The 24,165-nt window shown below is 56.8% G+C and overlaps 2 protein-coding genes across 3 annotated transcripts; both read left to right on the top strand.

Annotated features, from left to right (window-relative positions):
- Window positions 1-8,395: 8,395 nt before the first annotated feature.
- Window positions 8,396-17,749, top strand: LOC309883161 (ras-related GTP-binding protein A). The gene is made up of 9 exons (XM_082770990.1): window positions 8,396-8,550; window positions 8,728-8,827; window positions 9,717-9,783; window positions 10,135-10,357; window positions 12,056-12,151; window positions 13,159-13,281; window positions 15,032-15,123; window positions 16,015-16,130; window positions 17,193-17,749. Exons 1-9 carry the CDS (start codon window positions 8,524-8,526, stop codon window positions 17,288-17,290), a joined length of 942 nt encoding a protein of 313 aa, XP_082627116.1. The 5' UTR covers window positions 8,396-8,523; the 3' UTR covers window positions 17,291-17,749.
- A 2,026-nt stretch (window positions 17,750-19,775) lies between these two features.
- On the top strand, window positions 19,776-23,559 carry KLF8 (KLF transcription factor 8). 2 transcript variants are annotated; one of them, XM_082770427.1, is made up of 5 exons: window positions 19,776-19,898; window positions 20,723-21,305; window positions 21,821-21,923; window positions 22,023-22,159; window positions 23,229-23,559. In XM_082770427.1, exons 1-5 carry the CDS (start codon window positions 19,872-19,874, stop codon window positions 23,408-23,410), a joined length of 1,032 nt encoding a protein of 343 aa, XP_082626553.1. In that variant the 5' UTR covers window positions 19,776-19,871; the 3' UTR covers window positions 23,411-23,559. The 2 variants fall into 2 exon arrangements, with proteins under 2 accessions (XP_082626553.1, XP_082626552.1); XM_082770426.1 differs by having other exon boundaries at window positions 21,797-21,923.
- The last annotated feature ends 606 nt before the right edge of the window (window positions 23,560-24,165 follow it).

The raw sequence follows: 24,165 nt of genomic DNA, 5'->3' as shown, positions 1-24,165 counted from the left end.
ATCTAGACATTGTGGACAAATAGAATGATAATATGCAAGGAGAGACAAAATAAACATGCTCCAAAACTGCTTTTCTCTAACTAGGTTACTTAATATGGCCTTGGCAGATGACAGTTGTGTGAGAGGGAGGTATAAGATACGCATGGCATCAGAGTTCAGCAAAAGCAAGCATGCGTTTCAGAACACCCAGAGTGCTCACCTGGGAACCTGCATCCCATTATGCTTCACGCAGTCCTCTGGACAACCCAATTTGAAGTTGTATTACATTCCTCAGCTCCTCATTTGTGCCTCATTCAGTGATAATTTTCATCCCCCTGTGAAACAATTTGAGGTTTTGCTTTCCTGGAGGATGAAGCCAACAGACTAGGGACGTTTATCACTGTTCATACACGTGAAATGAATCCTCATGTTAGGACTGCACAAGAACTCCTGGATTAGAGGTCCCAGTGCAAGGTGGCCGTGGGGTCAAGCTACAGCAGTTACTGGTAAGTGTGTAAAGCAGTGAGATATGGAAGTCTGTTCTCACTGGGTTAAATCTTAACTCTATGCTTCCCTTGCTGCCGTGCCATGGAAACAGCAGAACTGCAGTAGTTCCTTTAGGCCTCTGATTCCCACTGGCTATTGCAAACCTTTGGAGTTCACCCCTGTTGATGGAGGAGTTTTAGAAGAAGGCAGAAGGCTGGTAAGGAAAATCCTTTACTCCTTAATCCTTTACTCTGTGGTATTAGGATGCAGGAGAGAACTTGAAGCTACAGCACAAGGTAGAGGTTCACTGTATTTATTACGAGGGGCAGCAGCACTGTCATGATAAGAGGAGGCACTGCTTCTTGTGCCCCTTCCTCTCCTGACTTGTTTTTTCCCTCTCTAACCCCAGCATCTTCTTGGAAAATGCTAAAAGGAGACAGTTGCATTCATTTTGCTGTTGTTGTGTGTCCAATAACACACCCTCATTCACCGTTAGCCCGCTTTCAAGCTCAGAGGTGTTAAAGGTAAAACTCTGAAGCAGTGGCCGTCAGGTCCATGCTGTGTGACCAGGAAGGAAGAAAGAGAGGTGCACTTCCTAGAAATGACATGGCTGGTTTATTCTGTTATTTTCTTGAGACACTTTGCTAGCCAGCTAGCAAGGGTTGGACAAGTCCAACTGAGTCTTAGAATTAACAATAAGAAAGTGATGTAAATGCTACTTCTCCGTCAGAGCCTACCAGCCAGATTTTGCTCTCTGCTTCATTAGAGAAAAATATGTAGGAAATTCAGTGTGATCAGCAGACTCATTCTAGATTTACACTCATGTAATAGGATTTGGTCCAAAGAGACTAAAAAGAACTGATGTATCACTTTTATTGAGTTGCACATAGCTGTCTCGCTCTGTTCAGGAGAATATTTTAACCAGACCCCATGTAATATTGCCTGTACTCTGTGACTAATTTCTACAGCAATATTAATTTAATACTACAGCAATTTATTGACTAAGAAAGAACTAAATTGCTTGGCAGAATAATGGAGAGAATAATGGAAAAAAACGTAGCCAGAGAGTTAAGGATGGCAGTCTTCATTGAGCACAAGAGTACTAACTATAACACAGTGAAACCAAGTTCCTTTAAGAACAATAAATACAGAACTTAATACATCACTAGCAGGTGTGAACTGCTTCATCTCCTTAAGACGTTGTGCCTTGGTCTGCTTGGAAGCCAGACTCCGTCTTGCCTGACATAAAAGTTGTTTTCAGAGCCTCAAGCCATTAGCTCGTAAATAACACGGAAAATAACGCTATTGTAGTGCTTCTGCTAATTCCATCTCCGTATCATCGCCGTGCTAAGGCAGGAAAAATGTCAAAAGATGCAAATCCTTAAAATCAAGAGGGAGAGTGTTTGTGTGGTTTTGTTATTGCTGTGATTTCTTTAAATATTATGGATAATGGTAAACTCGTATTAAGTGGAACCTGGCTTCAGTTCTTCTCTTCTCCCACAAGGCTTACAATTATTGAAATACAGAGGCTATAATGCAATTTATTTAAATCTGTTCTGATGAATGTGGAGTGAAATATTAAAAATGACTCAGCCCTGCTGAGTTTTTTGAGGATCCTTTCAGAAACATTTTGGAGTGTCTGAATGAATCCAGGAAGATTAAGCATCAGAAACACACCGCTTAAATAATGAGCTTGTAATTGCAGCTTTTATGTACTAGGAAGAGGCATTTTGGTCGTTTGCTCTCCTTAGCTGAGATGGAAACTGCCTTCCCTTAATTCACTTTTATTCTACTGTGGAAGATAATTTACACAGAGCACTGAGGCTCCAGTGGCTTAAATAGCGAGGCTGTAACAAGAAACTGGATCAAACAAAAATTTCATTATTCGTGAGAACAATTCTGATTTGGGACTCCTAATTTGCAAAGTGGAGACCGAGAGCAAAAATCAGTGGTGGTGCAAGCAGATGTAAGTCCATCGGTCTGAGAGGGCAAAAGAGCTTTGGAAATTATCCCAGTGTAATCTCGGCAGAACAGAACTCATTTCGCACTGCTTGTTTCTTGGAAACCCAGCCCTTCCTCCCTACCCCCAATAAAAGCACTCCCATCTAAGTCTGCAAGTCCAGTCCCAAATAGCAACACATCTGCCTTGAATCCTGCCTGCTTTTTTGGAGTCTGTGCCTGACCTGGGATGCTTCTTGTATAACGTTTTAATCCAGATGTTTTTCCTCTTCCAGCTCCGCTGTGTGAACGAGACGAAGCTGTTGTAGGGGGAAAGGTCCAGCAGGCACAGGGGGGCTCTGTGCGAACCCCCCTGCTGGTGCTGGCAGCGGGGTGAAATTCTCCACTTTGTCTGAAGGTAAGAAATTACTCAAAAGGCGAGCGGTGAGAAATGTGTTACTGTGATCCTTCCCAAACCTGGAGACTCGAATGCTGCTTTGATTAGGAGATGGTGAGCTAATTTCTCACGCAGCTTGGCAAGATAAATTTGGTTCCAGTCCTGCCTCCTAATACCCTTCCGTAGCTCTGGCCCGGAGCAGCTCCTCAGTCATACATCTAGCTGAAAATCACCCAGCACCTCTCAGTCTCCGTCAGAAGCTGAAAACTTGTTTGGATGTAGATGAAAATAGTGTTTCATCTGCGGGCTCCAGTCTGGCACGCCTGTGACTGGAATCCAGAAGAAGGTTTCTCGGAGCCACGGATGTTTGCCTGGCTATTGGAGGGGACAAACAGCTGCCCGCTCATTTTCCTGACCATGAAAATGCATTTCCCAGGTGAAAAGCGTCAAATGGTTTTCTTAGGGTGACAGGAAATTTTAAAAGGATTGTCAGGCTGGGACAGGCAAACTTGAAATGGTGCTGGAGTGGTGTTCAGCTTAGTTTTTCCTTTAAAAATTTTAAAATAAAATTTAAAGACTGAACCAACTTTGCACTTTGGGACACTGCAACTCCGCTAATGAACAGGGCAGATTCACCGACAGCTTCAGGAAATCAAACCTTCTCCCATGATCTCTTCTCAGTGCTCATGAGCCCAGAGAAATCTAATGGTGTTGAGGAGTCAGAAAATGACTTTTAAGCTGCTCGACTGGCTCAGTCCTTGACATCCCCAAAGCTAATACCAGGAGCCAGCTGCAGGCTTGTCTCACGCTGACATGTGAGCACTGCTGCAGGAAATACCTGCTCGTTTCCTACTGCCCAAGGAAACATTTGGTTCTCCTGAAGCGCTGTGAGAGCTGACAGGCAAGGCTTTGATTTTGGTTTTTATTTTTAAACATAACTTGCAGTACCCTCAGCCCTAGCTGCCTTTCCATTACAATACAGATCAGCCTTCCTCTCACTTCTGGAGCGCAGCGATCGTGTTTATTCTTCCCTCCTTTTGGCAGCACGGTGCAGATCTAAAGCAGCTCTCCCCCTAACGAACCTCGAGTCAAGCACGGAGCAAGATTCGTGCAGTGCTCACAGTGAGGAGAGGGGTAGCTTCAGCTACACCTTTTCTTCCAGGCTATACTGGTTTTGAGGCACTGGCAGATGATGACGGTGGGGAGAAAACGGCACCTTTCTTAGTCACAAGGCTCTCTGGAGATGTTGAGTCTCCCTCTCTGCTCAGGAATGAGAGCATGAGTTAGGCAGGCAGCTGGGCTTGGCAATGCCAAGCCTTTGAGTCTCTCCTTTGCTCCCAGTGGAGATGTAACTCTGCTACACGGCCCGTGAGGGACTGCAGGTGAGGTGTACCTCTGCTAGGGCAGAGATCTCTTCAGCAGGTTCCAGCAGGGCCCATTTGGAAAGCTGTCAGTAGGTAAAAGTAGCTGCCACTTCCCATCTTGGAAGCTCTTATTTCCTGCAACATCGCCTGGGTCATACGTAGGGTGTGTTGTTCTAAGCCCAGGGTCACACTGCAGTGTAAATAAATTTCTGTCTCCGTCTTAATTAAATAACAAGTCAAGCATGGGCAGATAAGGAGCCGTCGCATCGCTGGGCTGACAGCTTTGGAAGGGAGATGCGGGGGATTTGTTTTACCTGGCCAGCCTTCCTTCTCCTTGAACAGATGTACCTGTTTGCTTCGCATCTAGACAAGACAGACTCATGTGCGTTGGCTGCTTATGGGGTCTGGCTGGTGCAAGAAGATCTGCGGCCAGGCTGGAAAGCAGTCCAGACTGTGCTCAGAGCCTGAACGGTTTGGGTTTGGGAGGATTTAACTTAGAGGCAGGGTTCTGACCCAGCTTTAATAACAAGGCACATGTAGCTGGCAGAGTGAGTTGTGAGAGTGCTGATGCCGTATGCTAAAACCCGTACCAAACAGGGCTGCTGACACTGAAAAACCTTATTTTTCCTCAGACCAGACTTTCCTACAAGTGCTGAAATATCGGTGGGAATTCCAGCACACAAAGACGATGAACTTCTGGCTTTAGCCAACTTAGCCAAGGATTTGAGGGCTGTGTCAGCTCCATCAGGAGTCCTTTGCCATCGTCTCACTCCTCCTCACATGCAAATACCTTAAACTCATTTCTCTCTCTGCTCTCAGCTGCAGGATTTTGGCACGGGGAAAGGGCACCTGCTGCTGCTGAAGAACTTGGTGCTTCGCAGATGAAACCCAAGCATGTTAAATCCCACCTGGAGCCTGGCTGGCAGGGAATGCAGGGCCCAGAGTGGAAACGTGATGTTTTCTCAGAGAGACACTTGACTTAGTAAGTGGGATCTTGCGCTCTTTTTGTATGGGATCTCACGCTGCCTTTTGCTCCCCGCTAGTTTCAAGAGGGGGTTTTTAGGTGTCAATATTATATTGCATCGCAGAAGAGTTTTGCTACGTGGCCTCCATCCTGCTGTCCCATCCCAGCGGCCTTTCTTGAACAGAAGTCTGGGCTGGTGCCCTGCGCGCAGGGTGGTGTGTATATTCCGTAATTATCATCAAGTTTTTTAGTAAAAATGTGCCTGCTCTTCCCAACTTTCAGGTGGCTCATTGCATTTGTGCTTGTTTTCTCATAACGAGCTGTCTACAAAAGCTCTAGTTCAAATTTCTTTCCAGATCTCTAACACCCTGAGCTTAGTGAGAGAAGCCAAACTGCCAGAGGATGCAATTAGCTGAAATTTCACCTGAAACCGAAATCTTACCCTGTGGCACGGATGAATCCCTGGCGGTTCATGCCTGGGAAGCAGAGATCAAGGTGCTTGTTAGCTTAGGTGCTCTTGGGCTTTATCTCCCCTGGCAGAGGGCAGCTGTCCCCCGTCAGGCCGGACAGAAAGACGCACGTCCTGAACGACCGGGGCTTTCCTTGGAGTCTGCTCTACCACGTGTTTGTGTGGAGGCAGTGATTGTGTAAAGGAGTGGGAGATGGGGCAGCGTTATTTCTGTTGCGGGCTCAGCCTCTGTGTGTGCTGTGCTTGTTTACAACCAACCAATCTGCACAGAAATGGCATGGCTTTGGTTAATAATGCTTGGCAAACAGCATGGCCTGGGCATCAGCATCGTGGTCTGATCTCCAGGCAACAGCTTCTCCTCTGCCTCGTGCTGCTGCTGTCTCCAAAGTGGGTTTCTTTGCTGCACCACACCGCCAGGAGGTGATGAGGGATAAAGGACATTAATAAGAGCCCAGGCAAGCTGTGAAGACAGCGTGCTGCTTGGGAAGAGTGTGCTGCTGTACCTTCACTAATAAATCAGGATCATTATCCCACCGGGGGAGGGAAAGAGAACCCAGAGCACCAGCATCTGGCGTGAGTTATGTCTTGGAGCCGGCTGGGGCTCTCCGTCTTCCTGAAGCACTTGCTCCAGCTACGCCGTGCAGCCTGCCAGCAGCCATTCATCCCAGCGCTCCGGCCGGAGAGCTGATGCTGGGCCGAGGCAAATATTTATTGTCTGACTTTTTTCTTTCCTTTTTTTTTCTTCTTTTTTAGTACATGCTGAGAGCCCAGAAACACTTGGAGGGCTTTCTGCAGGGGCTATGGGCTCGTGTGTCAGTGGGAGGAAATGTAAAGGCCAGGGAAGCTTTCTCTTTTTAGGAGTTTGATCACCCTGTTTGGCTCCGAATAGATGTGTGTGTAGAGAGAGTGACAGCTGCTGAGCACAGGGACGGCACTGCAGCAGCGTGTCTGTCCTCAGAGCCCATTCCTTACACCGTGCCTCTCCTTCAGCCGAGCAACTGGAAGAGGAATGGGGCTGCGCTGGTAGCAATGCTTCTGAATTCATTAATTTCTGGTTTCATCCACACTTGTTAAGACACAAATGCCCTGAATGCTCTTCTGCGAGTAATCCCGATTCACGCAGCTAATCCTATTTGTGTTTTTTTTTTCCTTTGAGGGGAGGAACCGATGGGACTTTTCAGATTGAAAGCTTGCGAGCACAAAGCTGCCTTCGTGTGCTGGGAGTGCGACGCCGTGAGCGAGGCCACAGGGCAGCTTCAGGCGGTGCCTGCTGCCCTAACAGCGCGGCAGAGACCCCGGGCAGACATTTCCTCAGTATTTCCTCGCCCAGGGTCACTGTGGCACAAGGGACGGCAGCAATTACATGAGTAAGAACTGGCACTGTGCGGCCCGTGAAGCATTTTGGGGTTGTCTGGCTGTCTTTGTTCCTCAGGAAGGAAGGTGGAGCTTCAACCCCAACAAGCATCAGGGAACCAAACTATGGGGCTGGCTGCCACCGCCGGGTCAGTGCAGGGGCGACCTCATCGCTCTTTATAAGTAATTAAAGGAGGTTAGAGCGAGGTGGGGTTGGTCTGTGCTCCCACGTGCCTGGTGCCAGGATGAGGGGGAATGGGCTAAAGTTGCGCCAGGGGAGTTTTAGGTTAGATGTTAGGAAGAAATTCTTTACTGAGAGGGTTGTGAGGCATTGGAACAGGCTGCCCAGGGAAGTGGTGGAGTCACCATCCCTGGGGGTGTTTAAAAGCCGTTTAGGTGTTGAACTCAGGGGTAGTGTTTTAGTGTGGGGCCGGTCAGTGTCAGGGCAGAGGCTGTGGCGTTCATTGGGGTTCGGCAGTGCCCTCGCAGCCCGCCATGGCGCCGGGCCGCCACACGGGGGCGCACTGCGCCTCCCGCCGCTGCCACTGCGCATGCGCGCTGCCCGACCCTGTGGGCGCCCTCCTTGGCGTACCGCCGGGCGAGGCGCATGCGCGCCGAGAGGCGCCGGGGCGGTGACGCGCCCGCACTGCGCCGCGCATGCGCCCTGCATCCTGCCCGGAGCAGGGCACGGCGCGTGCTCAGCGCCCCGCCGCGGAGGGGGCTGTGCGCATGCGCATCGTGACAAGCGCGGAGGCGCTGTGCGCGTGCGTGCTGCCTCATGCCACAGACCGGGCGACGCACGGTGGCGGCGCATGCGCATTGCGCCCTGTGCGTGTGGGGGGGGGGCGGTGCGCATGCGCACAGCGCCGCGGGTCCCCTCAAAAGCCTGCGCGGGGCCCGGGGCTGGGCCGGGCCCCTCAGGGCGCTGCTGGGGCCGGGTGGCAGCGGCGGGGCCCCACTGCGGCTCTCAGGGCCTTTATGGGCCGTGCTGGGCGGGTTCTGCCTCAGCGCCCCGCTCGGGGCTCGCTTCACGGGCTCCCCTCGTGCCCACTCCGGCTGCGGGCGCTCCCCTCAGCGCCCCTCAGGGCCCAAAAGCGGAGGACGAACAAAAATTTCACCTCCTTCCCATACCGGGAGTCGAACCCGGGCCGCCTGGGTGAAAACCAGGAATCCTAACCGCTAGACCATATGGGAGGCGCTGTGTGCACCTCGCCCCGCCCGCCCCAAGCCCCACGCAACGCTCCCGGCCCCGCGGCGCCCCCTGCAGGCCGCCCCCTCCTCAGTGCGCAGTGAGGGCTGCCCGCAGCCAAGATGGCGCCGCGCGCTTCACCCCCAGCCCCTCCCTCCCCGCCCCCCTCTGGCGGGGTCACGTGGCGCGGCGGGAGGAGGGGGGCGGGGCGCGCGCTCACGTGACCGGCGGCGGCCGCCGAGCGCTGGGTCCCGTGAGCGCGGCGGGAGGGGGGGCGGGGGGGGCGTAAGGACGGAGTAAAGCGGGAGGAAAGCCGGAGGAAAGGCGGAGGAAGGGCTGAGGAAGGCCCGCGGAGCGCCGCCGTGCTGTGCCCGCGGCTGGGGGATGCCGAGCGCCGCCATGAAGAAGAAGGTGAGGGGGGGAGGGGGCGGCCGGGCCCTGTCAGGCCGGGCCCTGGGGGCTCCGCGGGCAGCGCCTGGGAGGGAACAGCGGGGGGGGAGGGGCGGGGGGGTGTGGGGGGGGCTGCGGGGCTCGGTGCCGTGCTGGGGCTGACCCTGGCTCTGTGTTTTTGTCCCCCCCCCCCCTCAGGTGCTGCTGATGGGTAAAAGCGGGTCAGGGAAGACCAGCATGAGGTCCATCATCTTCGCGAATTACATCGCCAGGGACACCCGGCGCCTGGGCGCCACGAGTAAGGCTTCTCCTGGGGGAGCTGGGAGGCCCCCGGGGCTCGGGCGCTGTGGGTCGGAGGGGGGATGCTGCTCCCTGCCGCTCCCGGCCTGTGCCAGCAGCAGTCGGGGGCTCGCAGCTCGCTTCGCTCCGTGGTTTGGATGAGGTCAGGCAGAGGCTGGAGTGAAAGGGGAAGGAGCCCTGAGCGCTGCTTCCAGTCCTGACGCTTTGCTCCTGGACTTTAACCTTCCTTTTCTTGGGGGGCGATCAGGGAGCAGCCTCTGGTGCTGCTGCACCTGCTGTCAGAGGTGTGCTTGGAGCCGCCTCCTCATTCTTCCTGATGCTGAGGCCTCCCTGTCCTCAGCGTGCTGCTCGTGAGCCCAGAGGGAGGCCCGGTGATCTTGCTGTGCACCGTGGTTGTGGCAGGGGGAGGCACCAGTCTTAACGAGCATCTTCTGCCTCTATTTTTTTGCCAAAGCCACTGGTGTAAAAAATAGCACTGAGTGGAAAGCCCCCTGCAACAGCCTCCAATTGCTCCGGGAGGACTCGATGTCTGACTGGCGCGTGTCCCTGTGTTGCTGTAGGTGTGGTCTCTTGAAGTTTACACTGTTAGTGTGTTTTTAAGGCTGGTTTAAGCCCTCGCAGAACGTGCTGGGGCTGGTGCCATGCTTCAAATATTGCAGAGGTCAGTGGGTGTCGGGACGGGGGAGCCACCTGCCGCAGCACAGCGGCGGCCTGGCTGGCGGGCAGGAGGGCTTGGGTTACTCAGGAGCTGGATTTACACCCAGCGCTGTTCAGAGGGAGCTCTGATAACTGTGAGCTGAACTGCAAAGAGCTGTGGGCTACCCGAGGAGGCGGCTGTGGTCTGGGTGCGTGGGGCAGTCGGTAACCCGCTCGTTGTCTCTTTGCAGTCGATGTGGAGCACTCCCACGTGAGGTTCCTCGGAAACCTGGTGTTAAACCTCTGGGACTGCGGAGGGTAGGTGCTTGGATTCCTGCTTTTGGCGCTGCTGGGGGCCGGTGCTGTGAACGGGGTGGGGGTGGAACAGGAGCAGAGGGCCTTCTGCCCCGAAGGCAGCCGCGTGCTGCTGGTGTATGGAGCAGGCTCACTGCTCGCCGCTGTGGAACTGGTGAGGCAGCTCTGGGAAGAGCGGATCCCACATCTTAGGGCTGTGGGTGGAAGGAGGCTGGCCTCCTGCCTGCAGTCTCCGAGCTACCTCCACGGGAAAGGCCGAGGAAAGTCCCACCCTTTCCTTGCTGGCTCCTTTCTTCTGCTGGCGAGGAGCCCGAGCCCTTCACCTGGTGCTTCTGTTGCTCTGCTCCTCCTCAGCCAGGACACGTTCATGGAGAATTACTTCACCAGCCAGCGGGACAACATCTTCCGCAATGTGGAAGTCCTCATCTACGTCTTCGACGTGGAGAGCCGCGAGCTGGAGAAGGACATGCACTACTACCAGTCGTGCTTGGAGGCCATCCTCCAGAACTCCCCTGACGCCAAGATCTTCTGCCTGGTGCACAAGATGGACCTGGTGCAGGAGGATCAGCGGGATCTGGTGAGCAGCTGGTAGTTGCCATAGAAATGCTTTCGGAGAGAGCATCTCCTGGCTGTGCGTTGTGTAACGGTGCTGTTCTGTGCTTCAAATCCAGCCCCGTCAGCACTGCTCCTCGAATTGTTTCTCAGATGTCTCTAAGAATTGTCTGAGCCCCTTCCTCCCTTTCCAGATTGTGTCGGTGCTGTTTCCTGCATGCATCCAGTGGAGGAGAGACCTGCTGGCTTTTAGTGACAGCTGCTCCCAGCCTTTGCTTTCATAGCTCTGGTTCTGGTGCTGGGGGCAGGGAAGGAAGGGAGAGCTGAAGGAAACCCAGCAAACTTGGAGCTGCCTTTAACCGTCTGGGTGGCTCTGAGGATTGTGGCGATGACAGTGGTGGTTGGTTTCTTTTCAGCTCTCGCTTTCGATCCCACGTAAGCTGGGCTCTGAAGGCTGACAAAACAAAGGCTGAAACTTTCCCGGTTAACTAGAAAGTGGTTTGTACCAGGCAGTGCTTCTGCTTCCTGTCCCACGGCGTTCGGTGTGCCTGCTTGCCCAGAGATCACCCTGGTTTAACGCTCCCGTGCTGCAGGAGGCATCCTGCAAAGGCCGTGGGTCAGCCTCTCGGCTGGGTTTGGTGTTTTCTGCTCTCCTCAGAGCTTTTGGAAGGTTGCAGGGAGACTGGAGGATATTGGATATCGCCAGCCTCGATTTTTCAGCTGTGACTGAAAGCAACCAGCTCCTGATATCAGAGGAAAAACTCTTCCAGGCTTAGGCACCTCTGCCTGAGGAGTACACCCCTGGCTGCTCGGCCACTCCCTGGCCTGCAGCAAGCCCGGAGGCCCCTTAGGCTGTTGCAAGAAGTCCCACGAAACTTCCCTCTGGCTCCTGGTGAGCGTCTGCAAAAACAGCTCAAAGAGCTTGTTCGGAGGGGCGGTTTGAGGATCTTTTCCTCCTTCCCTGCGAGCTGAAGGGGGAGTCTCAAACCTTGAAGCTGTTCTGTCCCGCTCTGTTCGGGGGCTGGGGTACAGCTGCAGGTTTTGGGTAGCTGTGCAGGTTCTGCTGAGGCCCTGGGGTGGGGTGGGCAGCTGGGAGGGGGCCTCTCTCTGGTTTTATTTCCCGTGCGTATCCCTGCGCAGTCACCAGGCTCTGTTCTGAGGCCGTTCCTGCAAACACTTGGCCTTGCTGCTTTTTTGCTGCTTCTGTAGGAGCCTGCTGTGAGGCTGCCTTCTCTTTGGCCCCTTCCTTTTTGTAGCCTGAACTTTGGAGGGCAGAATTTGGTGGGAGAAGGCTGCGTGTGAGCCTCGGAGCTGCCTCGTCCATGCAGTTCCTGCAGATGAAATTCTCTAGTGCTTTCCTTCTACCTTCTTCCCAGTGACCCAGCTTTTTGCGCGTGGCCGGGGGATGTCAGATTTCTGCTCCTCTCTAAAACTCACACCCGGGAGCTTCCGTTTCTGCTCCACAACACCGCGGTTATCTGAGGTTTGAGCCTCCTGCTGCAAGACAGCCGGGGTTGCTCGTCTCTGCTGCCCCAGTGGGAGAGGTTTCTGGCAGCCCGTCCCTGCCAACACGTGCTGCTGCTCCTCTTTCCCCAGCGCCGTGCGTTGTTGAGTTTTGTTTGAAACGTGTGCTGGAGGTGCCAGTCAGCAACCACACAAAGGAAGAAATATTTACACTCGACTGCTCATCTTTTTCTTTTTTCTTTTTTTTTTCACTTCCCAGATTTTTAAGGAGCGTGAGGAAGACTTGAGGCGCCTTTCCCGTCCCTTGGAATGTGCTTGTTTTAGGACTTCCATCTGGGATGAGACACTCTACAAGGTTTGTACCCCATCCCCTCTGCAGCCGGCCTTTTTCCCCCTCCCCGCTTGAAAACGAGCACGAGGAAGGCGAGCGGTTAGCTCCTACTGCTCTGCTACTGACTGCTCCTCTTCAGATCTGCACGGACTCCTCCTGGTGGAGGTTAGCTGGCCGGAATGGCATCAGCATTTTAAATTAAAAAAACAAAAGTAAAACTCCTCCATGTCTTGGAGTTGTGGTGTCACTTTAATGCTGCTTAAACGCTTTGCCTAGCCACTTCACAAAGACCTCGTGCATCTTTTAGTCATGTGTAGCCAGCAAGGAGCTCTTTCCTGGTTGCTTTTTCCCCACATTACAGTTAAAGCACTTCAGGCATTTACCATCCTGGGGATTTACTTTGCTACTTTGCTTCTAGGAGCGCGTGAGGGTGGCTTTTTGGTGGTGGTGGTTTTGGTTTGCCTTTTCTTGTTGGTCAGCCCTCGTTGCAGTGTCAGAGTCTTTAAGGTGTGAGCGTGGTAGGTGCTGCCTGGGCTACGCTGGGAGCAAAGGAGCGTTGTCAGCTGCCAGCAAGCAGTGGTGGCAGCACGCTGGGTTGCTGGGCGGAAGGTGAGGAGCTCTTAATCTTGACTTCAGCAGGCAGACCTCACCATCCTGGCAAATCCATCTAAAAGCAGTTGAAATTCGGTGTAGGACGAGGTCTGGCTGAGGGTGATCCCGTACCGTGTGCCCGGCAGCACCCCTCACGCTGCCTGCACCCAGCTCCCTCTAGACACCGGCCCTCCCTTAACCTACTAACAGGTAGCAGGCTGTGTTGAGCTGTTTAAAAACAGGCAAAGCCGTGTGCTGCTCCACACGCAGCTCTCTGGAGCTCTGCAGACCTCGTGCCCTGGGCAGCAGGGTGGTGGGAGGCTCTGGTACGCACCGAGTGGACGGGAGAGCTCTGGGGGTAGTAGGTGGAGACGTCAGCAGCTCGTGGTGAGGCTGGGGGATGTGTTAACGCAGCCCTTCTTCTCTTTGTTTGCCCACAGGCTTGGTCCAGCATAGTCTATCAGCTGATCCCCAACGTCCAGCAGCTGGAAATGAACCTGAGGAACTTTGCTCAGATCATCGAGGCAGACGAAGTGCTTCTGTTTGAGAGAGCCACTTTCCTGGTGAATACAGCCGTTCTGCCCTTCGCGTCCCTCTGCCCAGCCTAGGACGGAGTTCCCTGGATGGAAAGTGCGGTTGTGGCAGTTGCCCAGAGAGAGGTGCCAGCACCAGATGGCAGAACGCTTTGATCCAGGCCTTGTGATACTCAAAGTAGCTGACAGGACTCCGTGGCTCATGTGACCTTCCCAAATTTCCACGGCTCGCAGTTGAGCCGAGGGCTTGAGTGGTATTTCCCTCTTCCAAGCTGCGGGAGGGTTTCAGATCCCCATTCTGTTATCAGCCGTGGGACTTGAGAATTCCTTTCTGCACAGGACGAGAGCCTTCTTTAGCTTGAAAAACAGTCTTTTCAGTTCCTTCTCGGCTGTTTTTTAACTATTCTTGATTCCTTTTTTGCGAGTGCCTGATGCTCTACAAGCCTTAAGTGTGGATAGAGGCTCACTGACAGCTGGATTGCTGTGGGGAAACGTGTTGGTTAAACCCACCGCTGCCTGTCGTGCCGTTCTCTTAGTGCCTAGCTTGGTTCCTTCAGGCTTTGTACCAGTGCTCTCACTGACCTGAAGAAACTGATCTCAGTTTTGAGCGCTTTCCTTGACAAAGGCCTGACTGAAGTGACTTTTCTCGTTACTTTTCTCACTTCAACTGTCAGGATTAGGCACCTGCTGTTTCTGGCAAGTTCTGCTTTTAGAACTCGTGTAGCTAATGAATAGTTCCACCTTTGCGCTAGGTAGCAGTGCTTACATGCATTCAAAACCTGCATTTTTATTTTTTTATTTTTACTGAAAGCGACTTCTTTGCTACAAAAATTCTGTACTGATTTTCGGTGTAATGATGACTTTTTAAAGACTTTCTCCTTCTCACTGTTTTCTTACACTTAAACTTCCCCAGGGCCTCCTTTCTCCCGAAGTGAAATCTTATTCTGAAATTGTATTCGCAGCGCAGTAACAGGAAAACCTGGAGAGTTGAGAAAAGAGCTTGCATGTAGTGAAGGCTTTGGTATGGATGCGATTCTTGAATATGGTTAAACTTGTATCTGTAGGAACAGTTGGACAGGCTTAAAAGTAGGAAATAAAGATTTTTTAAGGTCCTTGAGGAAGGGGGGAAAAAAACCTCACAACTTAATTCCTGCAAGGCTGTAGCAGCTGATTTATGGATTCCTCTGAGCTTAAAGCTCGTAGCGTAGCGTTGTTCAAATAATGCTTCTTCCTGGATTTCTGTGGGAACAAAGATAATGCAGCTGTTGGATGTGTGATCCCCCTTAAGCAGTAAATGCCCTTCTCAGCCTGCTGGATTTTTGGCTGGGGCGTGAAGGTGTGTGGGCTGCCAGCCCTGTAGAAGGGGCTGGGGAGAGGAGAGGTAGGCGTGGGTCACGGCGCGAGGAATCCTGGAAACTTTTGATCTTTCCAGCCTCTGCAGCCGAGCACCAAGGTCTGCACCTTGCTGCTGCATTGCTGCGTGGGAGGGGAGGGAGGGGAGCGGATCCGAGCGCAGGCAGCGTAGCCCCATCTCGCTCTGACTCAGTTAATTGGTGCAGGGAGAGCTCCCTAGGAAGCCAGCCGCCTGTGTTCCGCTGTTCCACCTTGTACTTTTCCACCTTGTGCTTTTTTTTGTGCTTTACGTTGAGTTAAAACGGCACCAAGTCGGGGTGTTCAGGCCCCAAAGGGACAGGAGTGCCTCTGGGGTGTTTACAGCTCAGCACTTGCGAAGGGCTCCCCTGAAATCAGTGACTAACCCTGCGTTTTTTCTGCCTTCCAGGTCATTTCTCACTATCAGTGCAAAGAACAGCGGGATATCCACAGATTTGAGAAAATCAGCAACATTATTAAACAATTCAAGCTAAGTTGCAGGTGAGCTGGTCCAGTGGGAAGGATCCCTGAGCAGGGGTTTTGGTGTCATGCCGAGACGAGGAAGCTTTCCAAGTGAACATTGCCTTTATACCTCCTTGGCGGGAGGAGGTGCCTCGGTTAAATTGCTTTCTAGAAAGCACGGTGGTCAAAAACGTCCGAGTTTCTTCTCATCTTTCATAACTTCCTCCTCTGGTGATTGTTGAAAGGGGGTTGTTTTGAAACACCCGTTTTCTGCTCGGCCTTTTTCTCCTGGGCAAGGTGGGGAAGTGCCAGGAGCGGGCTGAGGAGCTGGAGGCGGTTGGCAGTGCAGGCGAAGGGCTTTGCCAGCGCCCTGGTCTGGGAGGAACGGGCTTGCAAGCCCGTGGTTATCAGCATTTTGAACTGGAAAATAGAAAGCTTACTTCAGAGTACCTCGTCTTGTGAACCGCCCTAAGGTTCCCCAGTCTGTCAGCAACATCTGGAAGTGTTCAGAGCCCGGACAGGACGGGGAAGCAGCAGCGTGCTTTGCAGAGCTGCCTCGAGATCCTTCAGCTTTGTGCTTGCTTCCAGAGGGTGTAAAACTGTCCCGGGAGTGACAGCTTCATCCGTGGGACAAGTGATGCTGGGCACAGCGTCCTCCACGGGGCGGTGGAGCTGTGTCTCGAGTTACAGCCAGCCAGCAGTCTGATGGCTTCGTGCTGCCCTTGCTGGATGAATGAAGCCTGAAGCTGGAGGGTTTGCTTCTTAAAAACAAACCCCAGCCTCACCTGGTGGTCACGTCCCCCTTTGCAAGCAATGCTTCTTTGTTTCCAGCGCTGAACAGGGACCCTGGGGATGGGGTGGGGAACTTGTGAGCGCTGTTACAGTAACGCTACATTTCCCTTTTTTCTTTTTTTTTTTTTCCCTCTGTAGTAAGCTGGCCGCTTCTTTCCAGAGCATGGAAGTGAGGAACTCTAACTTTGCTGCTTTTATCGACATCTTCACCTCAAACACATACGTGATGGTGGTTATGTCGGACCCTTCAATACGTAAGTTGAAGCAGAGGCGAGCCTGGGGCCGTTGTTCATGGGGACGAGCAGCTGGCTTAGTTAGGGTGCGTTCCTGCTGGAACGTGGCACAGAGCAGGCAAAGCAATAAAAAGGATTGGCTTAAAAGGCACGGAGGGAAAGGGGAGGTGGTTCAGCAGCCCCTTGCCTCGCAGGAGGAGCGGAGCCGGCGCTGTTTGGCGCAGGGTCGGAGCCACGGTGGGGAAGCGCGGTGGCAGATGTGACCTGATGGGATAGGTCGCGTCTGACAGCCTATTTTGGGCTGCGCTGCTTTGGCAGCCACGGTGATTTTTTGGAAAGGAAGCAGGGATGGTTTATGCATGAGTTCTTGCTCTTCTTGCCTGAACCGTCTCGGTGGGCAAGGGCTCTAATTATAGTCGCGTCTATTTATCTTAACGACTTGCGGCCAGCAGTGCCAGAGGCACGGCCTGAATATGTGACTGTGTTTATATTCCTGATCGAAGCTGCTTCTGGTAAAATGTGAGGTGCTGAAGGCACGCTGACCTGGGCAGCTGCGTGGCCGGCAGCTGTTAATCTTGTCCTCCCCTTTTTGAAGGGGTTCCTGCGTTAGGGAAAACCTGAGCGAGCCCTGGGGTGCTGGGTGAGCTACTGAGCTGTGATATTCCTGTGCTCGAGCAGCAGATGAGAAGCTGAAGTGACTTCTGCGTGACCACGGCTTGTCCTGACTCTTCTCCTGTGCCTCCCTGATATCAGCGAGCAGCCCCCACCTCCCGGCGCCACGCAGGGAGCAGGAGGCCGGGAGGTTGGTGCTCCCTGAGCAGTAGAGAAGAGCGCCGGCTTCACGCTGCGTCACTTCTCCAAATTTAGGTGAAATCTGGTGCCGCCCGGTGCAAGTAAAAGCTGTAGAACACTTGTGCCCTCTGCTGAGCAGCGGGCTTCACTCCTCCTTTTCGTCATGGTGCTGAGTTTGGCGTGGCAACGTGAGCCCAAACCAGCCAGGGTTCTGATTTGGTTCTGCTGACAGGAGCTCAGATGAGTGCTGTCCATCCCTTCTAACTTTTTCTTCTCCCTTCTCCATCTCAGCTTCTGCAGCTACGCTGATCAACATCCGCAACGCCAGAAAACACTTCGAGAAGCTGGAGCGAGTGGACGGACCAAAGCACAGCCTGCTCATGCGCTGAGCGCCGGCCGACGCACCTGGTCGTTGGGGGGAGAAAAAGTGAATCGGAACTACTTTTTTAGGAGAATCTAACAATGTGGATGTCTTTGTGGGTTTTGAAATGAGTGTGCTGCTTACCACCGCAATCTTCTTTATTGTTTCTCCTTGTAACGTTGGACACTAGTCACTCGGATGATGTCTGGATACACTGCGGACCTTCAAAAGAGACTTCCTGGCGTGTGTGGGGTTGGGAAGAAGTAAGGACAGGTGATGTGCACGTGGTCTCATGCTCCTGGCTGTCATAGTGGCACGTGGCAGAGCCTTTCTGGATGTTCTGCTCCCAGGTGATCGTATAAATCACAGGGATGGAGTATTTACTATTTTATTGGTAGGTTGCTAGAATACATTTATAAATTTCTCCTTGTCTTCAGTCATGAAAATAAATTTTTTGCTACCGGGGATTTCAGATCCTAGAGCTTTGGACACCATGGGCTTGCTTTCTTCTAAAACCCGGGGCAGCCTTGGCAAGCAGACATGCCCTCGCTGCGTTTCCCCTTCCCCAGCCTCTGGGGAGTGCCAGCTGAAGGTCGCTCCCGAGTTTCCCCTCGAGATTTTTATTTTTTTCTCCATATGGAGGCAAAATTCACCAGGCGGGTGAAGCAGCCGGGATGCCCTTGGCCTCTCGACGCTTCCCGAGGTGACGGAAGGTGGCGGCGAGGTGTCCCTGGTGTCCCTGCCCTCCTTGCTGGGGCTGCCGTGGGCACGTAGGAATTGCAGAGCGCGGTGGCTGGGGGCTGTGCGTGCATGAACGACGGGAGCCGTGTTCGTGGCGGGCCACTCGGACGGCGTTCGGCACCGGGGTGGCTGTAGTACTGTCTATTTTTAATGAGGTTTGATGCCACTAAACACAGGAGGAACAGGAGCACTGAGTTAGGGGGCTCTGACTTGCTGGGTGGGACCTGATGCCTGTCAGCATCTTTTTTTTAATTTTTTTCTCGCTGCATCAAATGACTGTATAAAAAAAAAAAAAAAAAAAAAAAAAAAAGGGTGTGGCAACTCCCAGCCTAGCTCTCCATTTTGTGTTCTCGAAATCACGCTTTTCCCCTCTATCCCCGGCCCACACACTCGGAAAAAAAATCTGAAAGGGTGAGTCTGTGGTGTGAGAGCAGAGCTAAAGGGCACATCTCGGCTGGGGAGCCGAGGCCGGGCTGCGCACGAGCTCTTCCACCGGTTCTAAAGCGTGGCAGGATGAAACACCCCGTGTCTTGCACCGCCTCCTCAGCAGCTGCGTTTGGGAGCTGTGGGGCTGGGTGGATTTCCAGCGAGAGCCACCGAGGCGGCGTCCCTGGGGGAGAGGAGCTTGGACGCCGATTCCCAACTCAGACTTTGTGGGGAGCGCTGCTGCCTCTCCCTACCTTGTCGGAGCCTCGGGAAGGTCGACAGCGGCTGCTGGGGAGGCAGCTTGGAGATTTGGGGAGAGCAGAAGGCGGCTCAGGGCCGTGGTTGCGGGGTGGAGCTGAAGACACCTTGCTGAGGGCACTGCTTCACAGCGGGCTGGAGGACGGGACCGGGTGGGAAACGCTGCCTCAGGGGCTGTGGGCACGGGGAAGGGGATGCGTAAAGGGGGAAAAGTGTGTGGGGTGGGGGGGGCAGGTAATAAAGGGGTGTGGAGGGAGCTGTCAGACAGCGGCAGTGTGCAGAGAAATGAAGCCGCTGCTTCTATTTCGAGGTGGCCAACTCACCTCTTGGCCGTACCCCGCTGGGTTTTGTTCGTCCCTGTCCCAAAAGCCCAACCTGGGGGCGTTTTGCCCAGCCTGGGGTCCCACCGGCCTCCCCCGGTGCCTCAGCCCCTTGGTACCCAAGCACCCCAAACGGTGCTGCCCGCCCCGGCCCTCGGGCATCCCACAGGCGGAGCCGGCCCCAGAGAGGGGCAAAACCCCAAAAAGACCCCAGGGCAAATCCCATGGGGGGATTTGGGGTGGGGGGGGGCCCCGCTGGGAGCCCGGCTGCCCCAATGGCTGTGCCTCCTGCCGCCGTGCTCCCCGGTGGCTCTGCGAGCCGTTTCCTTCCTGCCACCTGAGGTGAACCGAGCGGCCCGGGGAGGGAAAAAGGAAAAAAAAAAAATAAAAAAGAAAAATAAAAGAAAAAAAAGCAAAAAAAAAAAAAGCAAAAAAAAAAAAAAGCACGTTTTTTGTTTAAATAACTCAGGGTGGGGCCTGCAGGGCGGGGGGGGGGCCCGGCCCACGAGGCCTTGGGCAGGGCCCCTCAGGGGGCTTCCCCCAGCCCCCAATTCCCCCATTTCTCACCCCAAACCCCCCCGCACCCCCGGGCCCCGTCCCCATAGCAACGGGGGGGGCGCCGCCCATTGGCTGCTGCCAGCGGTGACGTCACTTTTAGGGGCTCCCCCCCACCCCCCCCTCCCTCCCCTCCCTCCGTGAGGGCCCCGTGGCGGCCCCGCCCCTCCCCTCCCGTGGGCGCGGCGCGGCGCGGCCCAGCCCCGCCCGGCCCCGGCACGGCCCCACCCGCCCCGCCCCGCCCCGCCCGGCGCCGCCCCGGGGCCCGGGGCAGCGGCGGCGGCGGCGGCGGCGGCGGCGGCTGCTGCGATGCGCTCGGAGGAGGCGCACGGCAAAGTGAGAGCGGCCGGGCCGGGCCGGGCCGGGCCGGGGGGGAGCGGGGCGAGGCGAGGCCGCCTCCATCTTGAGCGGCCTCTTAAAGGGGCCGCGGGGCCGGGGTGGGGCTGTGGAGGGGGGGGGGGGGAGGTTGGGATATGAGGGGAGGGGGGGAGGGGGGAAGGGGGGAGGGGGGGGGACGCGGCCCCGGTTGTGCCCCGCAGGTGCCGCCCCGCCCCGCACGGGGCCTCCCGGGGCCTGCCCGGGGGTGGGGGCTCGGGGTAAGCGGGGCCATGGGGGAGGGGGGTGGTGGGGTGGGGGTGGGGGTGGGTGAGGAGGGGGGGGGCAGCTCCCGCCCCGTGCCCTTCCCCCCCCCCCCTCTTCCGTCCCCTCCCGTCCCCTCCCTGACGCCCCGGGGGTGGCGGCGCCTTTAAGCGCGGCCCCGCTTCCGGGGAGCGCGCGCGGGGAAGGTCACGGCAGGAGGCGGGGGGGGGGGCGAGGCGCGACGTCGCCGCGCGCGCGCCCCCTCCCCCTCCCTCCCCTCCCTCCCCGCCCCGCCCCGCCCCCGCCCCGCCCTTTGGTCTTAAAGGGCCCGGCCTCTTTAATAAGGCGCGGGGGGAGGGGGAGAAGCCACGCCCTCACCTCAAAGCCACGCCCACCTCAGGCCACGCCCACATTCCGAGGCTCCGCCCCCCCTGGCACGCGGTGGGGGGGGGGGGGGCGGTGTCCGTTGGCGGCGCCCGGAGCAGGTGGGTGGGGAGGTGGTGGTGGGGGGGGGGGGGGGTGTAATTAACCCCCCCCGTTAATTACCGAGCGGCCCGCGTTAATCAGCGCTTAACCCGCAGGGCGCGGGGCAGGGGAAGGCGCCCCCCAAGATGAGCTCGTCCTCGCTGCTGGCCGAGCCCCCCCTGGAGCCCCCGGTGCTGCTGGCCGACATCAAGACGGAGCCGCCCGAGGAGCTGCTGGCCACCGACTGCGGGCAGCCGCAGGCCGAGCCCGTCGACCTCTCCCTCAACAAGGCCAAGGCCCCGCCGCTGCCGCCACCGCCGCCCCCGCCCGCCACGCAGCCCCCGCCGCCCCCACCGCCCCCCTCCGTGCACTCGTCCCCTCTGCTGGTGGCTCCCCCCGTCCCCACCGCCCCCAGCGTCTCCATCGCGTCCCCGGCGCTGGGCTCGGCCGCCTCGGCCATCCCGGCCGTGCTGTCGCCCGGCTCCATCCTGGCGTCGTCGCAGGGCAGCGGCGGGCAGCAGATCCTGCACGTCATCCACACCATCCCCTCGGTCAACCTGCCCAGCAAGATGGGCAACCTGCAGACCATCCCGGTGGTGGTGCAGTCCCTCCCCGTCGTCTACACCACCATGCCGGCCGATGGTGTCACCGCCATCACCGTGCCGCTCATCGGGGGCGACGGCAAGAACACCGGCTCCGGTAAGGGGCTCGCCCGCTGCTTTCCCGCACGAGGCGTCGTCTGTCGGAGGGGTGGCGACCCCAAAAAGTGGCACCCGAGTCCCCCTGGCATGGGACAGCGGTGTCCCCGTGCTGGTGGCCTCGTGTCTGTCCCAGGGAGTGGCACAAAGCGGTGCCACCCTGCTGCTGGCCACCTGCAGTGGCTCCATTTTCATTGTCCTCCCTCATAATGTCCCCACTGTGTCCCCCTCCATATGGGGTGGGTGGCCTGGGTACCCACCCCTAAAATGTCCCCTCTCCTAACTGCGTCCCCATCCCCCTTACGAGGGGGTTTATGTCCCACTTGCATCCCAGGGGTACCTCCCCGTCCCCAAACTCCCGTTAATTTTTTAGGGGGGGGTAACGCCGCCGCCTGTCGGTGCGCTGGGGGCGGCGGGCGGGTTTTTGGGGTGTTTGCTCCCCACATGCCCTGCGCTCCCGGCCTGACCCCGTCCCTCCTTGTTCCTCAATAGCTTTTCTTTCCCGCCCCCCCCCAGTGAAAATCGACCCTGGCGCCATGTTCCCCATGGACATGCCGAGCGACAGCGAGGACAGCGCCTCGGAGAGCGGCCCCGCGCCCTTCCAGGACCTGCAGCGCGAGTGAGTGCGGCCCCGGGACCATGGGGGTGGTGGTGGGGGGATCCCGGGGGGGTGCACGGCGCCGCCATCCCTGTCCCTGTCCCTGTCCCCCCCCCCCAGGCCTGCCACCCCGCGCCTGCCCCGCGCCGAGTCCCCCGACCTGAAGAAGCGGCGGATCCACCAGTGCGACTTCGAGGGCTGCAACAAGGTGTACACCAAGAGCTCCCACCTCAAAGCCCACCGGAGGATACACACGGGTAATGGGGCCGGGGGGGGCTGGGGTGATGGGGTAATGGGGTAGTGGGGTAAAAAGGTGGTGGGGTGATGGGGTGAGAGGGTAGTGGGGTGGTGGGGTGATGGGGTGAGAGGGTAGTGGGGCCATGGGGGAATTAATTGGGCAGCAGGGTAACAGGGAAGTGGGGTGATGGAGTAGTGGGGTGACGAGGTGACAGGGTGACGGGGTAGTGGGGTGATAAGGTAGTGGGGTGACAAGGTGACAGGTAGCGGGGCAAATGGGGTGACGGGGTAGTGGGGTGACAAGGTGACAGCGGGGTGGCGGGGTAGTGGGGCCATGGGGTAATAGGGTGACGGGGTAATGGGATGACAGGGTGACGGGGTGTCAGGGTAATGGGGTGTCGGGCAGAGGGGTCTCGGGGCCGCCCAGGGGCAGTTCCCCAGCCTGGGGCAGGTCCCTGGGGGCCCCGAGCCCAGCCCCGGGGACCGCCGGGGGGCGTGGCCTAAGGGCAGGGGGCGTGGCGTCCAGGTGCTGCCGGCCACGCCCCCAGCCCGCAGGGTGGGCGGGGCCCGGCGGCGTTGGGCCCGGCGCGGCCTCTGCGGGCGTGGCGCCGTAATGCACCTAATAGGCGCGCCCCGCGCTGCGTTACCGTAACGCCCATAATAAGCGCGCAACAGAACCCAGTTTAGGGCTGTCAGCGCCGCGCACCCAGCGCAGGGCCACGCGGGGGCAGCCTCGGCCCGGCCGTGCCGTGGCCGCGCACCGGGAGCTCCTCCGGGTGGGGGCGGCACCGCTTTGTGGCTGGCAGATAGCGGGGTAACGCCCGGGGGGGGCACGGCGGTTGTAGGGCGGTGCCGCAGGGCGCCCCACAAATGCAGGTCCCGGCCGCAACCCACCCAGCGCACACCCCTTTTGGGGCCGTTGTTGAATTGCACCTAGCGCGGCCCCCCCAGCATTTTGGGGCCGTTACCGTATTTCACCTAGCGCCCCGCCGCAGGCACTTCGGGGGCGCTACCGTACTGCGCCTAATAGACAGCGCACTGCCGTGGTGCTGCCTGACCCCCTGCTCCCCCCATATCTATACCCCACAGGCGAGAAGCCCTACAAGTGCACCTGGGAGGGCTGCACCTGGAAGTTCGCCCGCTCGGACGAGCTGACCCGGCATTTCCGCAAGCACACGGGCATCAAGCCCTTCCGCTGCTCGGACTGCGACCGCAGCTTCTCCCGCTCCGACCACCTGGCCCTGCACCGCCGGCGGCACATCATGATGTGAGAGGAGCGAGGCGACCGGGGGCACGGCGGTGGTCTCACAGCCCGGGGACTGCAGGGAGTGAGGCCCCAGCACCAGCGCGGGATGGCCTCCGGAGCATCCTCCTCGTCCTCCTCCTCCTCCTCTGGGTCTCTCCTCCCCGCCGGCAGCACCTGGAGGCTCCTCCTGGGCTCCTCTTGGCTCTCGGCGGCCTCCTGCCCATCCTCTGCGCTCGCCTTCCCCGTGGACGTGGCGAGGATCGAGGCGGGGAGGTCTCCACTCTGCCTCCTTCCACCTGGGAAAGCCGCCGAGCCTCCTTCCCTGCCTCGCCCAGAGCCCCTCTCCGTGTGTCGCCTCTTCCCGAGCCCCCCCTTGGCCCGCACCGGGTTCCCCAGGACTTGCTGGGGGCCGGGAAGAAAAGAAAAAGCTAAGGGGAAGGGGGTACAAAAGGAAACAAAAAAAAAAAAAGGAGGAAAAAAAAAAAAAAGCCCCATCCCACCACTGAGACCGCCAGCACGGAAAAAAGGGAAACTTTGCGGAACGTGGAACTGTGATTTTTGGAGTTCTGAGGGGGGGTGGGAGGGGGTGGGGTGCTGGCTCGCAGTTTTTGCAGACTATGGGACAGTCGAAGCGTTTCTAACTTAAAAAGGCAGCAGCCTCCCTATGGACCGTGGCCACGCGCTTTTCTTTGTACTGGTAATGGGGATTTTTGTGGGGTCGCCCTCGCTGTGGTGCTGTGGTGCTGGGAGGGCGGCAGCATTCGGGGTGGTGGGGAGGGG

The sequence above is a fragment of the Aythya marila genome (genome assembly GCF_965140915.1).
Source record: "Aythya marila genome assembly, chromosome: 13".
NCBI lineage: Eukaryota > Metazoa > Chordata > Aves > Anseriformes > Anatidae > Aythya > Aythya marila.
This window is presented reverse-complemented; position numbering and strand designations above follow the sequence as displayed.

What these genes read in the sequence shown, in the direction of transcription:
- KLF8 (XM_082770426.1), top strand. Translation starts at nt 19,872, where the DNA reads ATGCGCTCGGAGGAGGCGCACGGCAAA. An exon ending in TTCCAGGACCTGCAGCGCGA is followed by an intron (nt 21,924 to 22,022) that starts GTGAGTGCGGCC and finishes CCCCCCCCCCAG; the next exon opens with GCCTGCCACCCCGCGCCTGC. An exon ending in CCACCGGAGGATACACACGG is followed by an intron (nt 22,160 to 23,228) that starts GTAATGGGGCCG and finishes TATACCCCACAG; the next exon opens with GCGAGAAGCCCTACAAGTGC.
- LOC309883161 (XM_082770990.1), top strand. Translation starts at nt 8,524, where the DNA reads ATGCCGAGCGCCGCCATGAAGAAGAAG. An exon ending in CCGGCGCCTGGGCGCCACGA is followed by an intron (nt 8,828 to 9,716) that starts GTAAGGCTTCTC and finishes GTCTCTTTGCAG; the next exon opens with TCGATGTGGAGCACTCCCAC. An exon ending in TATGTCGGACCCTTCAATAC is followed by an intron (nt 16,131 to 17,192) that starts GTAAGTTGAAGC and finishes TCTCCATCTCAG; the next exon opens with CTTCTGCAGCTACGCTGATC.